Below are 23,879 nucleotides of genomic sequence, written 5' to 3'. Positions count from 1 at the left end.
CTGTTAAATGTTGTACAGTGTAAAGCAAAGCAAAGCAGGGGTATTGGACTGGCAATTTCAGCCATATGTTTTAAACTCACAGCATTTTCAATTCTGAGAAGCTGTCTCACTTGCCTTTTGAGGCAAGTACGGGCATGCAGGTGAGGTAGGTTCTACTTAAGACCTGTATTGTAGGATTAGAGGGCTTTGACTGCCTACTTCGCCCCAATCTCATCTAAACTTTGCCCACTACCCCCTTCACAGTGCTGACCATCCACATGCCTGTGTTAAGCCATGTCTGTCCCATTCACCTCTAATCTTTTTAATTTGTTAACATGACACAGGCTTTCATACACAGAGCTGCTGACATTGGCCTTCCGTAGTAGCTTGGTTTCCTCTACCAGAAAACCTCTGAAAGCATCTACCTTTTCCATGCTGTCGCACTCACACACACACACACACACACACTAGCACACAGGCACACTTATGGTAATTTTAAAACCTTACTAAAAGCTGATGTTCTCCAGAGGCAGTAAATCCAGTGGACTGGTAATGACAGTTTGACACCCACCTTTCCCCCGTCCGCAGAGAGGATGAAGGGAGATAAGACTCTCTGTTCGCTTTTAGCCCCTGTTCCTGACAGTGACCCGGCGAGCCAAGCTTTCTTGACATGAACTTCAAAGTTCTGACCAACAAACACACACACACGCTCTCTGCCTATCTACGTTGGCCTGTTTTGGAATGACACATCCTCATTGGAGAGAAATTGTTAATTCTTCTCTCCGCCCTGTCACTTTTCTGTCACTGGGCGAGTTAATGAATTTAATTCATTCTGATTTCGCTAAGCTGCTCAGCATTCGTTTAGATTCATAAGAAATAATGCCAGTAAACTTTCAGCTCTGTACCCCCTCCCGACCTGCCTAATCCCTGCCTTCCCTAATCTCACGTGAGGAGACGGGGCGTAGCGCTGCCACTTGCACCCGGATTTCGCTCCACTTGGCGGAAGAGAGGGCTCGGGGAATGCATCTTTGTCAGTCAGGGGGAAAGCCTTAAAACAGACAGTCATATAAATGTCAGTTCTCACGGTCACACACTTTTCCAGTCAAAGATAAATATAAATAACATCCTTTGCGTCAAAGTTTTGACAGGATAATGGCCGTTCATGTTGGTTTATGAGAGTAGAGGTTCTGGCTGTGTATTTGGCAGAACTTTATGATTTTTAAGGCGCACCACCTTAAGACCAAATTGAAATGGCTGATTACTGGTTGTGAGCATTTTTTAGCATTCTGGGGCATGGTTGAATTACCGAACTTGAGTTTTTTTTCTCTTTCTGTTAAAGATTTTATGCATTTAGAAAATCTGTATAAGATTTGGGTTAGGGTTAGTGGTATTGGGGCTAAATAACTAACTAAATAAAAATAATGATATACTGTAAATAGGGAACTATATAGATAGATAGATAGATAGATAGATAGATAGATAGATAGATAGATAGAGAGAGAGAGCATTGGCCTAGCGGTTGGTGCTTGTATGGGCAATTTAAGTTTGAATCTGTTTTGCAACACTTCCGGACCATGTTCTCGTCATCATTTCCTGTCCTATATCTCACTGTCCCTTCAAATATGCCAACATATACTGTATATAACAGTATAACGGTATGTAAATGACAGAGAGACAAAAACATGGAGAGCTAGAGAGAGAGTAGCTCAAAAGAGAGAGTAGTATTGTCCAAACTGCTAAAGTGTGTTTATCCTGCTGAACTGAACCTGTCCAGTTGGGGATTTGGCAGATCGGAGGCAGAGAATGTAAAGCAGATGTTAGCTGTGGGAAATGGCTGTACGCTGTCCAGTCCAGGTCTGCACTAGTATGTCAAGCAGGCTGTAAAAAACAGCTGCTTCCAGATTCTTTCGCCTCATTTACACTTAGTAAATCATCCATGATTCCCTGCTCCCCTGCTGAATGCTATCTCTCCTCCTCAGATCAGCCCACTGTCTTTGTGGCAGACGGTCCTGTCCCCGAATCTGAAATGCGTAACTTTACAGCCAAGGAGACCGCTGCTCTTTACGGCACTAGTTTACTTGGATTATCTCGTCTGTTTGAAGCTTTCGTAGCAGGTGTAGCTCTTCCTGCGAGCATACATCATGTGTTGTGTGTCAAAGCATGAAGTGTTCCTTCATATGAGGAACCCAGAGGCAGCTCTGCCTCTCCACAGCTTTGTTCGCAGTAGCAAAATGTGCCCGGACTGTTTTGCATGTTATTGTTGCTTCTGATTTGCCATGATAGTCATAAACAAGACATTAGCAATTCAAGGTGAGGAATTAGAGGCCTGGGAGACTCCCAGATCACACACATGGTAACGAAGACCCTGGCTTAATAATGCAAGAAATGTCAGGAAACTTTCCACAAGCTGGGCAGATGGGAGGGAGGCACCCTGTGCCTAGGGCTCATGTCATCTTTGTTCTAAATGCAAATCAGTTTGTCGTGACATTGATCAAATGTGGAGCATTCCGGCACCCTGGGCCCAGAAGCGGCCTGTCAGGTCTGGCTTAGTCTCAAAGGTCCACTCTAGCTCAAATGCTGGACTCTCTCGTCCAGTGTTGCTTGCTTCATGACATTTTGAGTTATCGATCCACAACCTGAAGTACTGTTTCTGAGTTTTCCTCATCTCTTCCTCTTTCTCTCGTTTTTCAGTTGTTAATGTTGTAGGAGAGAGAGTTTGAGAACATTAAAGGGATAGTTCACCCAAAAATGAAAATTATGCCATCATTAATTTGCCCTTATGCTGTTCCAAACTTCAAATGTTCCAAAAATTATGATGGTGTACTTTCCCTTTAACACAATGGAGAGCTAGTGTTCCTGTCCGTTTGCAGGAACTCAATCCGCCTAGTCTGCAGGTACCATGAAATACAAGCAATATAATCTTGACCATAATAATTTAAGAACTCTAGTGTGCGAAAACTCAGGCAGTTCAAAGAGAGATGGCTGCGGCTCTGAAAGGGAGACTTCTAACGCTCAGGAAATTCCAAGGTTATCTGAGTAAGTCCTGGTTAACAGGATGTCCAGTTTTGAAGTGGGATTTTCAGTCCCATGTGACCAATTTTTTCTCTTCTTCTCACTCGCCCTTTTTTCCTCAACTCTGCATGAAAAGGCAGAGTCTACCAAAATAACTCAAAAGGTTAAGATTAATTAAATGTTAAGGGGTGTGAGGACAGATAATTAGGGGGACTCTTCACAAACAGACTGCCTAGTGCTCCAGTCAGAAAGCCCAGGATGAATGAAGGTACCAAATCAGTTGCTCTCTCTCCACTCTCGGTCTCTGTAGTCATTACACAAATTACCTCCCAGCCTCAATATCCGCCTGCACCTCTCGCAGTTGTCATAAGTAGCCTTGGTCATTAGAGTATGCTGGGTAATCAGATGGAACAAAATTCATCCTGAGCAATTAAAAAACACCTCCAAGACCTGGTGCCTGGCAATTAAACCTTTCGTCTTGCATCTCGACCATCTTTTTTGGTGATAATCTAATAACTCCAAGCGAAGTACTTAAAACTTGACCTTAATACAGGTCTCCTAAAAAAAATAAAAAACAGATCAGATCTTTTACTCGTTTCCATTTTTTTGGCCCTTTCCCCCAAGTTAACTTGCATCTAGTTTGTTTAAAAGCCTAATTTGTTACTGTGCATGACAAATACCCTTTTGATTTTGCCATAATAAGGCATTTGCATATGTTTCTCTTATTTCACAGCACTGAGGGCACTGAGCGGGGAATGAACGCTGTAATTTGATGGCCTTGACACGGTTGACATTAATCATAAACTGTCTAGTGATTGGCACTTCCCCAGCAATTGTAGATCTAGAGGTAAACCTGTTTCCCTCACTGACTGGTGCAAGCTTCCATAATAGCCATGATTTAATTTAGCTATTTAACCTGTAATTCTAGCAATATTTATTGAAGAGCGAGGGGAGAAAATTGGGCCATTAGGCAGCGAGGATGAATACATTGAGATGAAAATGAACACGCCTAACTGGTAGTTGACCTTCGCATTTTGTAGCAGTTTTTATTAGCACAGGCCACGGTAATTACTGCAAATTGAATCAGAGAAAACTGAAATCATTCGGTAATAAGCATTTTTATTCGTTATTGCACTCTCCGACTGGGCTGTGAGGTATGAAGTCTGCACTTGGGGCCTGGCGTAGAATCCTGAGAGGATTCCGGTACACATAAGGCGGCTAAATTAACACTGGTGAAAATGTATTCTCAGATCAGTACTGTGGACGGTGTTAACCAGCTTTTTTTTGCTAACACCTCATACAGATATAAAGAGTCATTATAAAAATCTCATTTTTAACCAGATCTCTTCGTACCTGAGGTGACATTTTGTTGTTTGATTTGTTACTAATGTTGAATGGATGTTGTTGTGTGCCATCTTTAAACAACATCCTCTCGCCTCAGATGTGGTTTTTCTGAACGGGGCGAGAAAGAGGGGGGTTGGATTTGTGTGTGTGTGTGTGTGTGTGTGGGGGGGGGGGGGGATGGGTGGGGGGGGGTGTTGCCAATTTATTTGTGAGTATTGTCTTTTTTGGACGGCATATGGCACGTCCTGTAAGACGTTGCAAGATGCAAATTCAGGGGAGTCTGACTTTAAATGAAGCAGTGAAGGTGACAGGAGCCCTTTTGAAGATCACACATCACAGTACTCCAGGGGGGAACAGTAGGGGAGACCCACAATGCAGTACTGCCCTCTCATTCTCTCCTCTCTCACTCTCTGTCTGCACATTACAGTACAATAGAATTCGTCATTCCAGAGAATGGTGTTACTGTATGCATGTGGCCCTCATTTACTGTCTTACCCTGAACCCTGCCTTCTCCAAAATTAGGCTAGCAGTAGTGTCAAAATCCAAGCCACAACATCATTTTAGTTCTACCAATGTTTACAGTCTGGTTTGTTTCTGGTTTATGGCGCATGCTTTGCAAATCATGTGCATTGTTGTAAGCGTAAGAAGACGTGATGTGTCATCTATGGATTATTTCCCTGTTCTCGCCCTTTCCAGTCGTTCCGTATAGTCGGCTCACAGTTTAAACCATTGAACCATGAGGGACTGCAATTTGGTTCAGTTTCTCCCCCCTTTTCCTCTCTTTTAATCCCGTAGATTCAGATAGACAAGTATTTTGCCTTACAATTGCTTCTCTGTTTGATGCGTTTGTCTGGTTGAATAGAGACGTGTGGTGATTTTTACACTCCTTTGCAGCCAGACGGCGCTTCTGAATGAGGCTGCCGCCATGTTTCACCAGACTCGTCTCTCCTCTGCAAAACAGCAACTTGAGTACTAATTAATGGGACATACGTCGCTCTGCATATCTATCCGAGGAGAATCTAACTTAATTTTCGAGCGGGGTGTCCACACTAATAATCATTCAACGGAATAGTCATCCAGAGGCCTGTGGAGTTTAGTCCCTCTAAATTATCATTAAGGACCAGACTACACTTAATCAATATAAAATAAGCCTGGGAGAGTATGCTGGGAGAGGCCTCAGTTGGGATGAAGGTGGGGCTTATTAGAGACGTCTCAGAAGACGCTCACATGCAGCAGGGCCTCCACACAAGCTTGGTGCCTTACTTTAAATAACTGTAATAAGACCAGGGTGACTCGCTTTAGACCATCCACATAAATCCCACAAAACGCATAGACGCATTGCAAGTTGTGTGTGTGTGTGTGTGTGTGTGTGTGTGTTTTATCTGTTTATGTGTTTCCAATATTACTCTCTTAATCCATGCAATTTTAATAGCTCAAAGTATCAGGTTGTTACTTCATGACTTTTTCCATTCTTATGAGAAATGGTTATAAACAAAATTTCAACTTGATAACATGCTTCAGACATCTTCAATTAAAAATATAACATTAGTTCTGTTTAGGGTCTTAGATATAAAAATAAATAAATGCAATGAATTTCACATCAATATTTTCTGATTGGTCCACAGTGTTTTGTTTTGTTTTGTGAAAAAAAGATGATTTGCACATGACTATTTTATATACAGTATACGTATAGGGACTAAAAACTAAATGTTTTTCATTTCGGTACTTTATTTTTGCATTCCGGTTCAAAAGTTCTGCAGCCTCCTTTCCAAATAGTTACAGTTAGAGCAAAATAAAAGAACAGTTAATAACGTTCTTTTTTAAATGACAGTACTCTGGGGCCTGGGTAGCTCAGTGGTAAAGACACTGGCTCCCACCCCTGGAGTTCACTAGTTCGAATTCCAGGGCATGCTGAGTGACTCCAGCCAGGTCTCCTAAGCAACCAAATTGGCCCGATTGCTAGGGAGGGCAGAGTCACATGGGGTAACCTCCTCATGATCGCTATAATGTGGTGCGCTTTCGGTGGGGCGCGTGGTGAGTTGTGCGTGGATGCCGCGGTGGATGGCGTGAAGCCTCCACACGTGCGATATCTCTGCAGTAATTTGCTCAACAACCCACGTGATAAGATGTGCGGGTTGATGGTCTGAGATTCATCCTCCGCCACCCGGATTGAGGCGAGTCACTACACCACCATGAGGACTTAGAGCACATTGGGAATTGGGCATTCCAAATTGGGAGAAAAAGGGGAGAAAATCCCACCCCCCCCCCCAAAAAAAAAGAAAAATGATAGTGCTCTGCGCTAAGGGGTGGTGTGAAATACCAATTACAGCGTTGCCAGATCTCACAAGAGAAGCAAACAATCTGGTCTGGAAAAACAAGCTCAAAATAAACATTTTATCACAATAAAAATCGTAACAAGCATACAGTTATTTAACAGTTACATTTTTATTAAAGATCTGCTTCTGAGCCAAAGCCCGTCAGCATCAAAACCTTATTAATGCATGATATCTAACAATAATTCAGTGAAGACTTGGAAACAACTGTGAGAAGTACTTTCGCAAAAAAGTACAAAATTAACCGGTTATAACCGGTTTCCAGCATTTTTCATTACAGAACAATTGAAAATAACTTTGTTCTGGTTTTCGGTTACATTCAACTAAAAATTTCATTCGTTTTCGGTTTTCGTTTTTGTTTCTTGAACCAATTTTAGTCCATGATATATATATATATACCGAGACCCAATACTGTGTGTGTTTAAATATATATATACACTACCGGTCAAAACTTTTGAAACACTTGACTGAAATGTTTCTCATGATCTTAGTTTTGTAGACAAAAATATAATTGTGCCACCATATTAATTTATTTCATTATAAAACTAAAATATAATTAAAAAAATGTTTTTTTTTTTAAATAAATGACTAGGACCAAATAATAAAGAAAAGCAGCCAATAAGTGCCCAACATAGATGAGAACTCCTTCAATACTGTTTAAAAAGCATCCCAGGGTGATACCTCAAGAAGTTGGTTGAGAAAATGTCAAGAGTACATGTCTGCAAATTCTAGGCAAAGGGTGACTACTTTGAAGATGCTAAAATATAACACAGTTTTGATTTATTTTGGATTTCCCAAAATAAGTTCCCATAGTTCCATTTATGTTATTCTATAGTTTTGATGACTTTACTATTATTCTTAAATGTGAAACAAAAATTATAATAAAGAATGAGTGTTTCAAAACTTTTGACCGGTAGAGAGAGAGAGAGTGTGTGTGTATATATATATATATATAGAGAGAGAGAGAGAGAGAGAGAGAGAGAGAGAGAGAGAGAGAGAGATAGATAGATAGATATACACAGTATTTGGGTCTGGTGACACCAAACATAAAGAACACACAGTCCTTCTCAACAGAATTTCAAGTCACCCAACATCCCAATTTTAGCACATCTTGGTGCTCTAAAGTGTATTTTCTATGTAAGTACCCTTAACCTCCTCTTATTAACAATTATAGTAATTTTTCACTTTTCAACAGCTTCTTTTCATCCAGTTATATTTTTGTATAGTGTAACTGAAAAATGTTTCAAGTCTTCCATGATGAAGCACTTATGTCTCAAAGGCATCTTGGTCAGCGCCATGACTCTCCCTGGATCTGGCTTTACTGTACTATGACAGTAGTTTCTGTTGGAAATTTGGATGCCGAAACTGTAAATGCCAAAAATGGGACACTGGACTCCCTCGTTAGTCTAGAAAAGCTACTGTGCGCTAGTTTCTTGCTCTCTCTGTCTCTCTTGCTCACCCTTTCTTTCTTGCACCCGCTTTTCCCTCTTTCCTCTGTAAGCCATCCAAGAAGCCCCCTGCCAAAGCTGTGTGTGAACGACAGCCAAACAAAACACAGGCAGCCGTCCAGGCCAGCGCGGCACGCTTCCACTAATAGAGAGAGAAAAGCTTCCAGACCCAACATGCTACTTACAGGACAGCAAAATTTTTTATGCTAGATAATAACTTAATGACAGCCTAAATAAAGTCCCTATAGTGAAAACCACTGTCAGCAAATGAGCACCTCATTAAAAGATGCTATATCCCTTTTCTCTCCCTCTTCCCTCTCCCCCCTCAATTTATAACCACCCTTTATTGTGTTGAAAATCAAAAATTCCAGGAGATTTTTGCTTCTTTGTTCTCACAAAACAATCTGGGTTGCCTGTTTAGTCTCTCTCACACACACATTTTTTGCTTTCAAAGCAAAAAACATAAACTAAGGCTTAAACTGAATATGGTGATCTGTCCTTCCTTTTTTCTCTTCAACTCTCTGTCTTTCTTGTCTTTATCCAATTGATATGATATAATGATTTATGCTTTATTTTTAATCTCATTAATGGTGCAGACAACAAAAGGCAATCATTTGCAAAGCATCTCTTCAGGTGTAATATATGATCAAACATCGGCCACGTCACTTTTAACGACTACCACAAAATAATTGTAGTAGTAATCTGTGACACTGACTGTAAGCTGTAAAATATAACAGCAGAATAGCAAGAAATGCATGTCCTCTCGTTTCTCTCTCTCTCTTTTTTTAATTTTCAGGATGAAAGCAAAAGTGGCTCGTTGTACCTATCAGTGATATTTTGAAACCTATTAACTTTCATCATTTTATTTTTCACTTAATGTGTTTTAAAACCCAGCATTTGCATGCAGTTTACGTTAGTGTGTGCAGAGCGCTCCGATTGTTATTAGTGATAATTTCTCTTTAATTGAATTGGGGTCTGCATGCATGACTGATACCGCCGATGACACACACATTCACACAATACCTTCCTCATTCTAGTCTCCTCTCCCGCCCGGCAGCTGAGACTCGTTGGGAATATCTAATTGAAAATAGAATCAGCCAGTGCTTAGCATGGGAAACTAATCACTCCAAACGTATCAAGAGAACGTGCATGCTGCTATCTGACCCTTTCATTTAAGAATCAGAGAAATCTGAGAGGTCTTCTGTGAGAATTCATTGCACCAATGCAAAAAACATACATAAAGAATGTCTCTTGTGTGGGGAAGATTATATTATGGATGATGCCCAACATTTTTTTTTTTTAGGTTTAGGTAAAGCAATTTGCATGTATATACAGTATACATAAATGCATATACATAAATGCATTTACAATATATGCATTTATAATTTGCATGAGTGTGTGTGTTTATGTGCATATACAGTATATATGTGTGCAAACCTTCATTCATCTTTATTCATACTGGAAGTAAGTTTTAGTTGAGGTGTTATATGATATGATTATTTAAGGAAGTATACGATTATTTATATACCCTTATTATAAAGTGTTGCCTGTATATGATTCAATATGTTTTATTTTAGGTACATGTGTGTGTAAATGTGTGCTGACAAAAGTCCCCGCTAGTGAATAGCTACAGCGCCCCATGCCGACAGAAAAAATGGGGATACATTCACCTAAACCTGAGCACACTCATAGTGTTAGTAGCGAGAGAAGTTTTCTCCCTCTCTCTCCCCCTCTCTCTTTCTTTTTTCATATGGAAATGTGAAATAATAGGGTGATTAAATAGAGCTGTATATTAAAGTACAGCTGACATTAGAATTAGCATAATGTGCTCTCGCCTCGGGCTGCATACTTTATTTGCCATCTGCGTCGGACTCCGATCCCCTCGGGAGTGCAGGCGCTTAACACTTCTCAATAAACTCACGCCCGAGTCCCTTCAGCATGGCCACAAATACCATTTCAGGCAGCGGCCATTGATTCGTCTTAATTGTGGGGCAGAAATGAACATTCGCCCCCCTGATGACTTCTGCTGGTCGGCGAGAGAATCTGGTAGTACAGTAGCCTATGTTTTACGCCCCGGCAGTTAGTGTAGAGAAAGACTCTCTCTCTCTTACACACACACACACACACACACATACATACAAGAAAAGGACAGTGCCTGATAAACACAGACGCTGCTTGTTTTCCAGGCCTCCTTTACATGGAGCATTATTCTTTGAAAGCATCTGCCATAAAACAACAAGAGGAGGGTGGAGGATTGTGTGTCTATGTGTGTGTGTGTGAATATTTGTAGGACTTCTGAGACTGGGGGAAAAAACATGGCCATTGTGCTACAGCTTATGCTCTGTCCACTGTAATTAAGTCAAAGGCTTTACAGGACAAGAGCAGACTGCAGAGGTAAACAGCTGTTCTTCTGAGCGCACACATCAGCCACATAATAACGTCCATTGGAAATGCTTTTTCTCAGCAAACCTTTAAAATGCATTTGTTAAGTGCTTGTAAATGCTTCATCTTTTGAAGGTCTTTATACCACTGAAAGGGCATTAATTGGGCATTTCTTTCTGCTGATATTTTTATGACACAAATGGACATAACACATACATTATAGATTCTGAAAAAGGCACTTTTTTTTTTTTTAAACTGGCAATGACAATACTTCTAAGTGCAAAAGGATGCTAAAACGTGTGTTAGCCTTACTGAGGGGCCTGTGGTGGTACCTAGTACAAAAAAGGTTAGAAAACACTGTGCTAATAAAAGTGTCACATTTTGTAGGTTACATATTTTTGATGCTGTTGTTAATACAGCAATTTTTACAATTTCACATGTGCATAGCCTGAAATAGCACTACTAATTTTTTACTGATTTACATTTTAGTGTACTGAAGTTATATTGTGTCTCAGTATACCAATAAGATGAAGCTTCAGGCTATTACTGTATATAATCCCTTGTCTCTGTTTCTTTCATATGAAAACAAACTCCCCTATTTAGCATTGCTCTTCGGCAGCATGTAAAGGAATGCTAGAACAGATACTAACCATTCATTCTTTCTCCTCTTTTTGATCCTTTACAATGGCTATGATTGAAATAGACACCCATGAGGGCTTCGTAGTCCCAGCTCCTCAGAGCCCTGTGTGTGACTGCTGCCCCATTGTTCTCCCGGCACTCTGTCTCTTTCGCACACATACATATACATAAAACACTCATAAAGGAACACAAAACACAGCCAGAAATCAAATACCTAAACAATTACCATAGCATATGTTTTCATGCTTATCCTAAATTGCTGCATTAGGTCAGAACAGCAAGCTTTCATATAATAATAAATGAAACTCATTTACTAGTACACAATTACCATTCCGACTTTGTAGATCTGTTTTTTCGACACCAGTGCCCCAGGAGTGAGGCATGAGAAATGGTTTAGCATCCTTTTTCACTGTATACTCAGTACACATGGCATGTTTGTGCTGCCACAGTAATGAGTCCCCTTTGCATGGCAGAACCTGTGTAATGGTGAAGTTGTAGCATCAATTAGTCATGTATAGTTAAAGCTCCAGAGCAACACCAAGCACAGAAGCCTTTCTAGTTTTTAACACATCCTCTAATCAAGATAACTGATACTGTTAACACTGTGTCACACATGAAGTGTGTATACTTCTCTTCAAAATACAGTGGGGTTCAAAAGTCCGCATTAAAAATCTGTCATTCGAAGTCTAAATTAAAACTGGAAATTAAAAGAACGTTTTAGGATTTTGAATGACATGACGTAAAATGAATAAGATATAATTCATATAATGCACTATTTAATAAGTCAATAATCAAATGTAAGCAAATTTGGGACATTGACCACCATAACATCAGATTTTGTTGTTTCTATTGAAGATGCTCTTTGAAACATTCTTGAATCATGCTGGAATAACATGGATCATCAGGTTTTGTGCAAACCTGTGGAGTCCATGCCAGCTTAACTGCACGCTGTCATTAAAGCAAAAGGAGGACATACTGAAATTCGTATTCGAAGTATTTTCACAATTGCACTCAGACTTTTGAACCACACTATATATTATATATACACTTGCATACGTTAAATTATATGATCAGAACTGTGGAACAGTGAATTTCTTTTTTATTTAATTTTTTTTTTTTACAATATTACAGTTTAATTTTTTTTAATGCATGATTCCTGTAAAGCTGCTTTGAAACAATGTGTGTTGTGAAAAGCGCTATACAAATAAAAATGACTTGACAATATCAAACTTTAAAACTGCTCTCAGACAGTAATGATTCATAGTGATGTCATGGAGGAGGGGTCCCAGGAAGTATAACAATAGAATAAGACAAAAAAAAAAAAAAAAAAAACGGAGAGGAAGTAAGAAAAACAATCTTGAGAATTTCTTAATGGAACAGTAAATAATACCCTTGTGCTGTTTTAAATGCCACAGGCTTTAACACTCAGACCGTTGCGCTTTTTCCTTTTTTTCCCCACAGCCTCTTAAATCTCAGGCAGTGTTTTCACTCTTTATTTGAAACCATTTATCTTGATGTGCGTTCCCCCCCCCCCAACCCCCTCTCTCATTTTTCATTTATTTCTTTGAGGGGACAAGTTTATTTGTTTGATAGTGATGAGAGTCCCCTAAATCACAGTTTAAGTTGTACTTTTCCAATTTGGTGGCATATTACTCTGGCATCCTAGGACAGTCTCTGTGCTTGGAGGCTTTCCCAGTTTAGAGTGCTCTCGCCTTGGCATTATGCTTCTAAAATGAGTCAGCCGTTTGTAAAAGCGAAGATTAAAGACGAGCTGACATAAGGAATGCAGTGTTCCTACAGCACCAGCCATTCACGGTGTAGTATGGAAATGCACTTTTCTCAGGCCTATTAAGGATGAGCTGCCCCGTTCATTGACAGCATGATGGGTGAGACATTGCTATTGCCTAAAATGCGAGGCAAGTTTCAAGATATTCAAATGAAAAATGTTTTTACTTTGAAACATGTAATCATTCCTTGACCCTGTGCCATATTTTCCATCAGATTTACTTTTAGGACACCTTCACCATGTGGCTTAGTTCAGCAAACTGAAATTTCTAACAGAGGTTTTTACCTGAAACCTAAATAATGACTTTTCAATAAAGATCGTTGTTGTTTTCTGCTTGATTTGCAGGTAGAGATGAACCTTCTAGTTACATATGCACGACGTGCAAACAGCCCTTTACCAGCGCCTGGTTCCTTCTACAGCATGCTCAGAACACACATGGCATCCGCATCTATTTGGAGACCAACCCGTCCAATACCTCCCTGACTCCACGGATCTCCATTCCTCCCCCCATCGGTGCTGAATCCATACCCCAGTCCCCACTGACCAACTTCTTGGGAGACAATAACCCCTTTCACCTTATACGGATGACTGGGCCCCTACTCCGGGAGCCCCCACCAGGCTTCATGGAAAACCGTCTCCCTAATACGCCACCCTTTGTCAGCCCCCCTCCACGGCATCACCTAGACCCCCATCGCTTGGAACGCCTTAGTGCAGAGGAAATGGGTTTAATCTCCCAACATCCCAGTGCCTTTGAGAGAGTGATGCGCATGACACCCATGGCCATCGAGTCCCAGTCCATGGATTTCTCCCGACGGCTGAGGGAGCTTGCTGGAAACAACAACTCCACTCCACCACTTTCACCGAGCCGTGCCAACCCTATGCATCGCCTCCTCAATCCCAACCCCTTCCAGCCCAGCCCCAAGTCACCCTTTCTAAGCACCCCTCCATTGCCACCCATGCCCCCAAACAGCACCACCCCTCCGCAGACACAGGGCAAGTCAAAGTCCTGCGAGTTCTGCGGTAAGACCTTCAAGTTTCAGAGTAATCTGGTTGTACATCGGCGAAGCCACACAGGCGAGAAACCCTACAAGTGCCAATTGTGTGACCATGCCTGTTCTCAGGCTAGCAAACTGAAACGCCACATGAAGACCCACATGCACAAGTCTGGCTCCACGACTGGGCGCTCTGACGATGGTCTGTCCACTACCAGCTCACCCGAGCCGGGCACAAGTGACGTCACTGGGGAGGGTATGAAGAACAGGGATGGGGACTTCAGAGGTGAGGGCATGGGCCCTGATAATGAGGAGGAGGAGGAAGAGGAAGAAGAAGAGGAGCTCGAAAATGAGAGCAGGCCAGAGTCGAACTTCAGCATGGACTCTGAGTTCAGTCGAAACAGGGAAAATGGCTCAAAACCACCTTTGGATGAAAAGAACATCTCCTTGGGTAAAATGGTGGAAAATGTGGGGCTCACCTCCATCCAGCAGTACAATAACTTGATAGTTGACAATCGGAAACGGCTTCCGTTCTCCAAAAGGATCTCAGAGGGGCAGAGGGACGCAGGTGACGATGATTCAGTAGTGAGGGAAATGAACCAAGTGGGTCGGGCCACTGTGAATGGAAGGAACTGTGGCTCTGGTGACTCTTTCTCAGGCCTGTTTCCCCGCAAGCCCACTCCCATCACTAGTCCCAGCCTCTCCAACTCCTCAAATAAGAGGATCAAAATAGAGAAGGACTTGGACATACCCCAAGCCCCCCTAATCCCATCTGAAAATGTCTACTCCCAGTGGTTGGTTGGCTACGCGGCATCCCGCCACTTCATCAAAGATCCCTTTCTTGGCTTCACCGATTCCAGACAATCTCCATTTGCCACTTCCTCAGAACATTCCTCCGAGAACGGCAGCCTGCGATTCTCCACGCCGCCAGGGGACCTGCTGGACGGGGGCCTCTCTGGCCGCAGTGGTACTGCTAGCGGAGGCAGCACCCCGCACCTGGGCGGTGGGCCTGGACCTGGCCGGCCCAGTTCGAAAGAGAGCCGGAGGAGCGACACCTGCGAGTACTGTGGAAAGGTGTTCAAAAACTGTAGCAATCTGACAGTGCACAGACGCAGCCACACAGGCGAGAGGCCCTACAAGTGTGAGCTTTGCAACTACGCCTGTGCCCAGAGCAGCAAGCTCACTCGCCACATGAAGACGCACGGCCAGCTCGGTAAGGAAGTGTACCGCTGTGACATTTGCCAAATGCCCTTCAGCGTCTACAGCACGCTCGAGAAACACATGAAAAAGTGGCATGGGGAACATTTGATGACGAATGAGGTCAAAATTGAACAAGCAGAGAGAAGCTAAGCCAGATTTCCTATTTTGCCTCACAATTTCTTGATTATAAAAGGGGTAGCTGGATACTCTGTTATTTTTTTTAAATTTTTTTTTTTTAGTTTGTTTGTTTGGTTGCCTTCAAGTTAATGGTTTAAGTTAGATTTGTCCTAAGAAACTGCCATCTGAGAATGATAAAGACTTTAAACAAGAAGAGGGGAAAGGGGGGTGGGGGGTTGTTCTAAACCACCTATTTTGGCATTTTTATTTCTAGCAATCTATGAGGTTGACACATTTACACAATATTTTAAATGGAGCCTTTAACTGTGCAATAATTTCTGTATTTATTGGATTTTTTTTTTAATGTTTTGGCATGTGCAGGTTAATTTTTATTTCATCGTTTTTTTTTTAGTTTTTTTTTTTATTATTATTATTATTATTCCATAATCTTATGTTTTGTTTCCAATGCTGAGATTTAAAAAAAAAAAAAAAAAAAACCCAAAAGACATCCTGAGATTTTTCTTTTTTTTTAGCAAAACAGAGTATTGTTTGAGAAATCCATAGGCCGCTGCTTACGATGTAGATTATTTAAGATAAATGTGTAATTTCTTGAAGAGAAGCCGCATTCAATTTCTCATATTTTGAAAACTTAACTGAGAAAGCTATTTGTTCTTTTTTTTTTTTTTTTTTTTACTATTCATAATTATTCATTCAAAATGAGCGGAGAGCAATCCTTAGACCTTGTAGCACGAACTGATTCTAAACATGTCAATCTAATTGGGTATGTAGCACTGAATATCAGTTCTTACAGTAGATCTAAAGAGAACTGTGGGGCTGAAAACCTTGTCTACTCTTCAGAACCTGAAATCAGGGAGAGGAGACATTTGAAAAAAACATTTGAAAGTGAAGGCAGCTGCTTATCGGTACCTAGTACCAACCCAGACAACGCTAGTCACTAGGTCTCACTCCAGTTGTCCATAGTGAATTTTAATCCTAGCTCCCTCTCCATTGCACTTAATCAAAGCTGTTTGATTTCACTGAACAGCACAATCGTGAGTAGAAGGAAGACGGCTTTTGAGCTCTCTTTGTGAGCTTTAAAACAACTCAGGGTGAGCTACATAGCTACTTCTGCCAAGTCTGCTATCTGATCTCAGCCGTCTTTTCTGATAAATTAGTCCAGTCCTCTGGTTCAGCTCATTCACAGCCCTCCCCTTGTCTGCAGGCTTCATATTACACCGCCAAGCACCACTAAATGTCATGAATCAACTCCATCCTTCACATAAAAGTGGCTCGTCATACTACATTGATGTACAGTAAAGTTAAAGGGACAGACATCTAGGCCTGAGGATGAAACAGTTTTTATACACTAGGAGAGCGTTTACACACACACACACACACACACACACACACACACAGAGGAAAAGGGAGAGAGAGAGAGAGAGAGAGAGAGAGAGAGAGAGAGAGAGAGAGAGAGAGAGAGAGAGAGAGAAGGGTCTGTACAGTCCAATTCAGGAGAGTAAAGCTAAGAGCACATTAGTCAAAAGCAAGGCAGAGCACCATTCTATTTTCCATTGACTGACACTTAAATCTACACTTTGTTCTTTTCTTTTCAGTTCTGTTGTTTCATTTATGAGTATTAGGGTCTGCAGTTCTACAGGGAGTTACCACTTTAACCAGATTAGATAGTAGGAATGAATTTAATTATACATTCAGTAATATTATCATTCTATTACAATGTTTGTTAAATCACTTGAAACAGCCCTATGCATTTTTGTACATACAGTATATATATATATATATATATATATTTATCAATCATTTTGAAAAACAAATTTATACTGCAGAGTAAATCTGATTATAGACTTTGCGATAGTTAAAACGTGTATGATATTGACTTATCTGGTTAATCTGGTCATGTCCCGTGTGTTAGAGCCATCGGCAAGTATGCAGATTAGTCAATTGCACAGTAAGAGTGTATGTCATAACCTGTTGAGCGTTTGCTAAAACAGTAAGACAATTTTTTTCTTTCTTTCCTCTCATTCAGGACTTCCTGTGATGTGTAGTTGAACGCTTTCTCAGAAGTAGCAACACGCTTACAGAATGCACAGCTGAATTTTCTCTCTTTTTTTTTTTTTTCTTTTTTTGTGTTATCTTCTGTCCTTACTTTTTGTTGACAAAAAGGGCTGCCTCTGTCAGCCTAAATCACAGCCCTGATTTAATGGCCGTTAAACAGCCTTCTTTCAACACAACGCCCTTTCCACCACAAATGATTGAACCGAGGAAATATTGTGGTTTTAAATAAACACATAAATAAATAATAAAGAAAGAGAGAGAGAGAGAGAAAGAAAAAAGTAAGCATACACAGCTCTTTGCAGTTGACCCGCACTTTATTTTGATTTACATATTTGAAAACAATGGAGAAAACGGCTTCTGAGCAAGAAATTATGTTCAAAAACGGATTTATTGGGCCTTGATAGAGGGAGCATCTGAGATTGAAGTGTCAGTGTTGATAGGCTTGGCGTTCACAATGCTGGCACTATAAAAATGAAACTAATTTATTTGGACAGTTTTTGTACTGCCATTCAATTTGACATGAGTGTGCCTTGAATACTGATCTTCCTATTTATTGTCTTATAAGACAAATGCAACACTTTTGTGAAGCAAAGAATAAAATAAAAAAAGTCCATGTAGTTTTAATCTGCTTCTAAAATAATAATCGATAAAAATAGATATCACGTAATTTAAAGAACTTAAAATAAAAAGTAGCCAGCACAATACTAATGTGTGTCTATGTGTGTAGATATGTATGCATATGTACATATAACTGCACAAAACACACAATAGACAAATATACACCGTCGGCCAAAAGTTTGGAATAATGTACAGATTTTGATCTTATGGATAGAAATTGTTACTTTTATTCACCAAAGTGGCATTCAGCTGATCACAATATATAGTCAGGACATTAATAATTTGAAAAATGTATATTACAATTTGAACTAAAACTACTTAAACTACTTCAAAGATTTCTCATCAAATCCTCCACGTGCAGCAATGACAGCTTTGCAGATCCTTGGCATTCTAGCTGTCAGTTTGTCCAGATACTCAGGTGACATTTCACTCCACGCTTCCTGTAGCACTTGCCATAGGTGATGTCTTGACGGGCACTTCTCATGCACGTTACAGTCTAGCTGATCCCACAAATGCTCAATGGGGTTAAGATCCATAACACTCTTTTCCAATTATCTGTTGTCCAATGTCTGTGTGTCTTTGTCCACTCTAACCTTTTCTTTTTGTTTTTCTGTTTCAAAAGTGGCTTTTTCTTTGCAATTCTTCCCATAAGGCCTGCACCCCTGAGTCTTCTCTTTACTGTTGTACATGAAACTGGTGTTGAGCGGGTAGAATTCAATGAAGCTGTCAGCTGAGGACATGTGAGGCATCTATTTCTCAAACTAGAGACTCTGATGTACTTATCCTCTTGTTTAGTTGTACATCTGGGCCTTCCACATCTCTTTCTGTCTTTGTTAGAGCCAGTTGTCCTTTGTCTTTGAAGACTGTAGTGTACACCTTTGTATGAAATCAATTTCAAGCATTGTATAGACTTCATTCCTCAAAACAATGATTGACTGATGAGTTTCTAGAGAAAGCTGTTTCTTTTTTTTGCCATTTTTGACCTAATATTGACCTTAAGACATGCCAGTCTATTGCATACTCTGGCAACTCAAAAACAAACACAAAGACAATGTTAGGCTTCATTTAATGAACCAAATAGCTTTCAGCTGTGTTTGATATAATGGCAAGTGACTTTCTAGTACCAAATTAGCAATTTAGCATGATTACTCAAGGATAAGGTGTTGGAGTGATGGCTGCTGGATTTGGATCAAAAATTACTTTTTTTTTCAAATAGTGATGGTGCTGTTTTTTACATCAGTAATGTCCTGACTATACTTTGTGATCAGCTAAATGCCACTTTGGTGAATTAAAGTACCAATTTCCTTCCGAAACAGCAAAATCTGTACATTATTCCAAACTTTTGGCTGCCAGTCTATATATTTACAATTTTTCACTTCAGGACAAAACTGCGTCCCTTGAAAATAATGGATGATTTTGCTACAAATAGTCAAGGAAGAGACTGGACAAAAATCAGGAACTAGAGAAACTTAAAAAAAAAGAAAAAAAAAAAAAAAAAAAAGGAAAAAAAAAGTTTAGTGCACTCTGTCTTAAAATACGTTTACAGTATTGAAACAAGTACAAGGGTAAAATGATATTTCTGTGTATGTGTGTTTTAAACAAACAAAAAATTTCTTTACTTTTTTTTCCAATTTTGCTTATAAAGTTTCTCTGAATGCCATAGTGGTGTGTGTATATTGTTTTTTCTGGTGACGGGATTTTAAGTATATATATAAATATATATAAATATATATGACATTTCTCTTGTTTACTGTAAAAGTATACCAGTATTTGTAATATTGGAGAATGCCTGGGCATTTTACAAAAAAAAACAAAAAAACAAAAAACAAAAAAAACAAAAAAAAGATATTGTTTTTTATTTCCAATTATCATTTATTTGTCTTTTTCTTTTTAAAAAGTTTCATTTTGCAGTCCAATTTAAATTGTGGGTCTCTAAAATGTTTTGTCACTGTAACTGTAAAAGTCTTGAGTTTTAGTAAAAATTTTCTGCCTTGGGTGTACGAAAATAAAGATTAAATTGATTGAAGGAGAACTGCTAACAGAATTTGTAGGCAAATGGGCACGCAACATTATGTATGGAAATACATAGTTCCTGTCATGTTTATCTCTCTGATTTCTTCTTCAGTAATGGATTTTCTAAATGGCTGGAATCAAATGTGTGTAGGCACTATGATGTGTGTGTGTGCGTGTGTGAGTGTGTGTGTGCGCGCGCGCGTGTGTATGTACGCACATTTGGCAGGATACAATTGTGAAAACTAAAATTAAAAATGTACAGATGAGTTAAAGAGGTTGTCTGACCTTTTACTGTAGCTACATATAAAACAGTAAATGTTTTGTTCACTCTTATCTTGGTTGTAAATAATTTTATATGCTTGCCCAGACTTTGTTTTGTTTTCTCTCTCTTTCTTGATCTTTTTTTTTATTTGTGTGTTCTGACTAGCACAGGCAACAGTCTTTTTTTATTTTTTTTTAAAACAAATGCCCATTCAATCCTTATTATTTGGGGCCTGTATCGTACAGGTCTATTAGCATGAGAAAAATAGAGCACAAATATAAACATGTTTTACTTGTCCAAGTCATTATTGGTAATTTTGTGTGATAATTTTTTGAGCAGGAAGTAAAGAAAAAGGTCTGGAAAGTGTACAAGGTCTTTCTCTCTCTTGGTCTCCCTCTCATGCACCCATACACACAGGAAACAGACTCATAATATGCCTAAAATAATCAACTTTAAGGGGACACAACTGTGTAGGTAACAGGCTAGCCAAGCCAAACCCCACTGTATATAGTATTCTCTTCAATTCTGTGCAATTCAGATCAAAGCGTTTTGCTTCCAACCAAAGGCTACAATTAGAGTCATGAAGAACTACTAAAACTGACCACACTCATACAGACACAAATCAATCAACCTGACCCACCATGTATACTTTCAAACCCTTCCCAGAATGTATTAGGCTCTGGTATCTGCGTCTAGAAAGACGTAGCACTTTGTAGCTGTCAGAGAGCTCTGTACGGTCAACCACACTGTTTGTCCACTCATTTATACAGTACGTTCATCTCAAACTGCCGATTATGTTCACTTGTGTTATACAAGTTGTTTTTGAAAGCCGCCCTTCTGTGTATATTTTTGTCTTTTTTTTTACTCCCGTATTTTTTCCAAGCATTAGAAACTGATGCCCCTTGTTTGGACTGAGGCAACTTTGGTATGCAGGTCTTGATTAATAAAAAATAATAAAAAAAGAATCTTTACTGCTGTTTACTCTTTATTTCATATTCCACAATTCCTGATCTTTCCAAGTATTTAAACATCACACAGGGGTTGAAAAAAATAAATAAAAAAAATAAAAAATAAAAAACCTGTATCTTTTCATAAGAAAAATGCTTCTGTAAATAAAGTGAAACGGGAGTGGGAGGGGCCAGATGAGGGAAATGCTTTATGATGTCACACTTTATTAAATTACACCACAGATTTTATAGATGATAGTTTCTTCTGACTATGATGTCATACAAACAGATAAGGCAAGACTTCAATACCATTACACAGGTTTTCAACACCTTTAAATTTCCATGACTTTTCCAAGACTTGTACTCATGATAACTGGATATTATATATTGTAGGGATTGCACTCAAAAATTGCATTTTCTGCTGATGAAATATTTAAGAGGTTAGCATTACTATAAATAAATATATTCACAATTGAAATTACCATGAGTTTTCATCACTTTTTAAGATTTTATAAATGTCCATGACTTTTCCCATTCTGTAAATCAAAATGTTCAACTTCCCAGATATGACTGTAGTAACCCTGATTACATTACTGCAATAACATAATTGGCTCCCGGGCATGTTCTTTTCATGTCGGAAATATTGAGGGAATACAAGACCTTTTAGCATATATAAACATATTTGTTTGTGTTTAAAGCTTAATGATGTGTTTTCTAGATGCAAATCACATTTAGTAGCTAATCAGTTTGCTACATTAAGTCATAGATTGAAAAGAAAAATAAAATTAACAAATTTGCTTGAGTAGTAGTTTCAGTTCCTTACTTAAATGCAAACTACCACACACACACATTTGTATGTGTATCTGTCATTATGAGGCCATTTTGCGGAGAGTGCCGAAGCTCCATGTGTCAGCACTCAGTGCATGTTGAATGTGAATTGAAGGGATACAGATTCCCTCCCGGGACCTGTCGAGGGTGGGTAAAGCTGACTGATGGCTGGCTCTGCAGGTGCCCCATCCTTCGCGGGTCATGTGCGGTGAATTAGCGCTCATCCTGTCTGCTACGCCATCATTAAGCTCCCTCATACCCAACTCTCCACAGTGTTAAATACCGATGTAATGCTCTCCCTCGGCCAGCCATCGAAACCTTCCAGCACATCCCAAAGGGATTTAAAAACTTCACTCACTTAAAAAAAAGTTTGGATTACCCCATACCCCATCCAAGAATAAAAACATTGAGAGAAAAAGTATGGATGAACTTTCTGTATTGACCAAATAAAATTGGCCTCAATTGCCCCGTATTTGGAGACTTAAACATTAATATTTTATATATTAAATATTATAATTAAATATATACAATACTTCTTAAACTTTTAAGTGTTTAAATACAGTACTTTTGGGACCCACTATAACACGCATAGTCCTTTTACCTAGTACTGAATATTATGTAGCACACAGCAAATATTATTCTATAAGGTGACGTTTTTACTGGCAATAGCTCCAAAATCAGGCTGGGACCTCCAGAACTATACAAAGTAAATGATGATGTGGGATGTGCCTCCCAATATTTCTGGTTTTAATTTGCTTGTGACTTTTTCTTTTTCAAAACTATATATATATATATTTATATATATATACATTTGAATCTAAGGCCACAAGTGCAGGACAGAGATGGACCAGAGCAAGTTTTGATTTGGCAACAGCTTTAAGGCAGGCTGGTAATTAAGCCTGTCCCTGCCTGTCCTTGCTCTTTGAAGTCTCCTGTAGGGGGAATTATTCCCTGTGAAAGAAGAGAGAAAGAGATGGAGTGAGAGAGGAAATGCAGACAAGAAGAAAACAGAGTGAATGAGAGAATGAAGAGAAAACAGTGTGAAGAAGTAGGATGCGCTTGTTCTCTTTCCACATTCCAGCTACTATGGTTCTCTGCTGGCCCAAGAGATAATAACAGATGCACACTGTCAGCGCAATGCAGTTTTAAAGCCTCGGCATCTCCATTTCACATTCAACACATATAACAGTACCTGAAAGTCAGAACTACTAAAAATGTATTTTACTTTTTACCATTAATTTAAGAAAAATTTTAAAATAGTGTAAAGTGAAACTGTAACTTGCTTAAAAAGTGCATGACGAGTCTTTGTATGGGTTAGGGGAGAAGGAAATGACATCATGTGTTTGATTGAAAATGGTGCCATTTATAATTACAGTAGAAGAATATGTGTTAAGCGAAGAGGAGCGTTGTTTCTGTCTTACACACACCTCACCTCCATATTCACAGTGTAGCATCCCTCATCCTGTGTGTGTGTTTGTTTTTTGTGTGCAGGCCGAGCTCAACCTCTCATTAACCTGTTCCTGCTTATTTCCATTACAGAAACAGCACCAGGATTAAAAGACACGCTTGGGTTATTCAGAAGCTATGGAATTATTTCGGCTCAGTCTGACAGCGTGCGCAGACCTCCACTCTCATTAACAGGCAACTTCAAGTGACTTAAGCCACAGTCCTCGCTGCTGAGCCTGAGTGTTGACAGGTACGCTGAGACTTAAGACTTCAAGATCAACATGGCTATTCTTTTCCACAAAACTCCCCACCGGGCTTCAAGTGACGGCCTGAGATTTTACTGTCGGATGGGGAGGGGGCGAATTCAAACTGCTAAATGAAAAGTGTTGAATGTTTTTGTAAACATTTTTCCTTTTTTTTTTTTTTTTTTTTTTTTTACTTCTACCTGACTCATAGGAAG

At 39.6% G+C, this 23,879-nt stretch overlaps 1 protein-coding gene across 3 annotated transcripts in view; it reads left to right on the top strand.

Annotated features, from left to right (window-relative positions):
* The window catches only part of bcl11ba (BCL11 transcription factor B a), a 60,819-nt gene extending 39,664 nt beyond the window's left edge, over positions 1-21,155 (top strand). For 2 of the 3 annotated variants that reach the window (XM_051722277.1, XM_051722278.1), the window contains one exon: positions 13,273-21,155. In XM_051722277.1, the coding sequence (XP_051578237.1) occupies positions 13,273-15,265 (1,993 nt within the window). In that variant the 3' untranslated portion in view covers positions 15,266-21,155. The remainder of the gene's footprint in view (positions 1-13,272) is intronic. The other variant, XM_051722279.1, reaches the window with a different exon arrangement.
* Positions 21,156-23,879: the final 2,724 nt, after the last annotated feature.

Source organism: Myxocyprinus asiaticus, chromosome 17 (genome assembly GCF_019703515.2).
Source record: "Myxocyprinus asiaticus isolate MX2 ecotype Aquarium Trade chromosome 17, UBuf_Myxa_2, whole genome shotgun sequence".
NCBI lineage: Eukaryota > Metazoa > Chordata > Actinopteri > Cypriniformes > Catostomidae > Myxocyprinus > Myxocyprinus asiaticus.
This window is presented reverse-complemented; position numbering and strand designations above follow the sequence as displayed.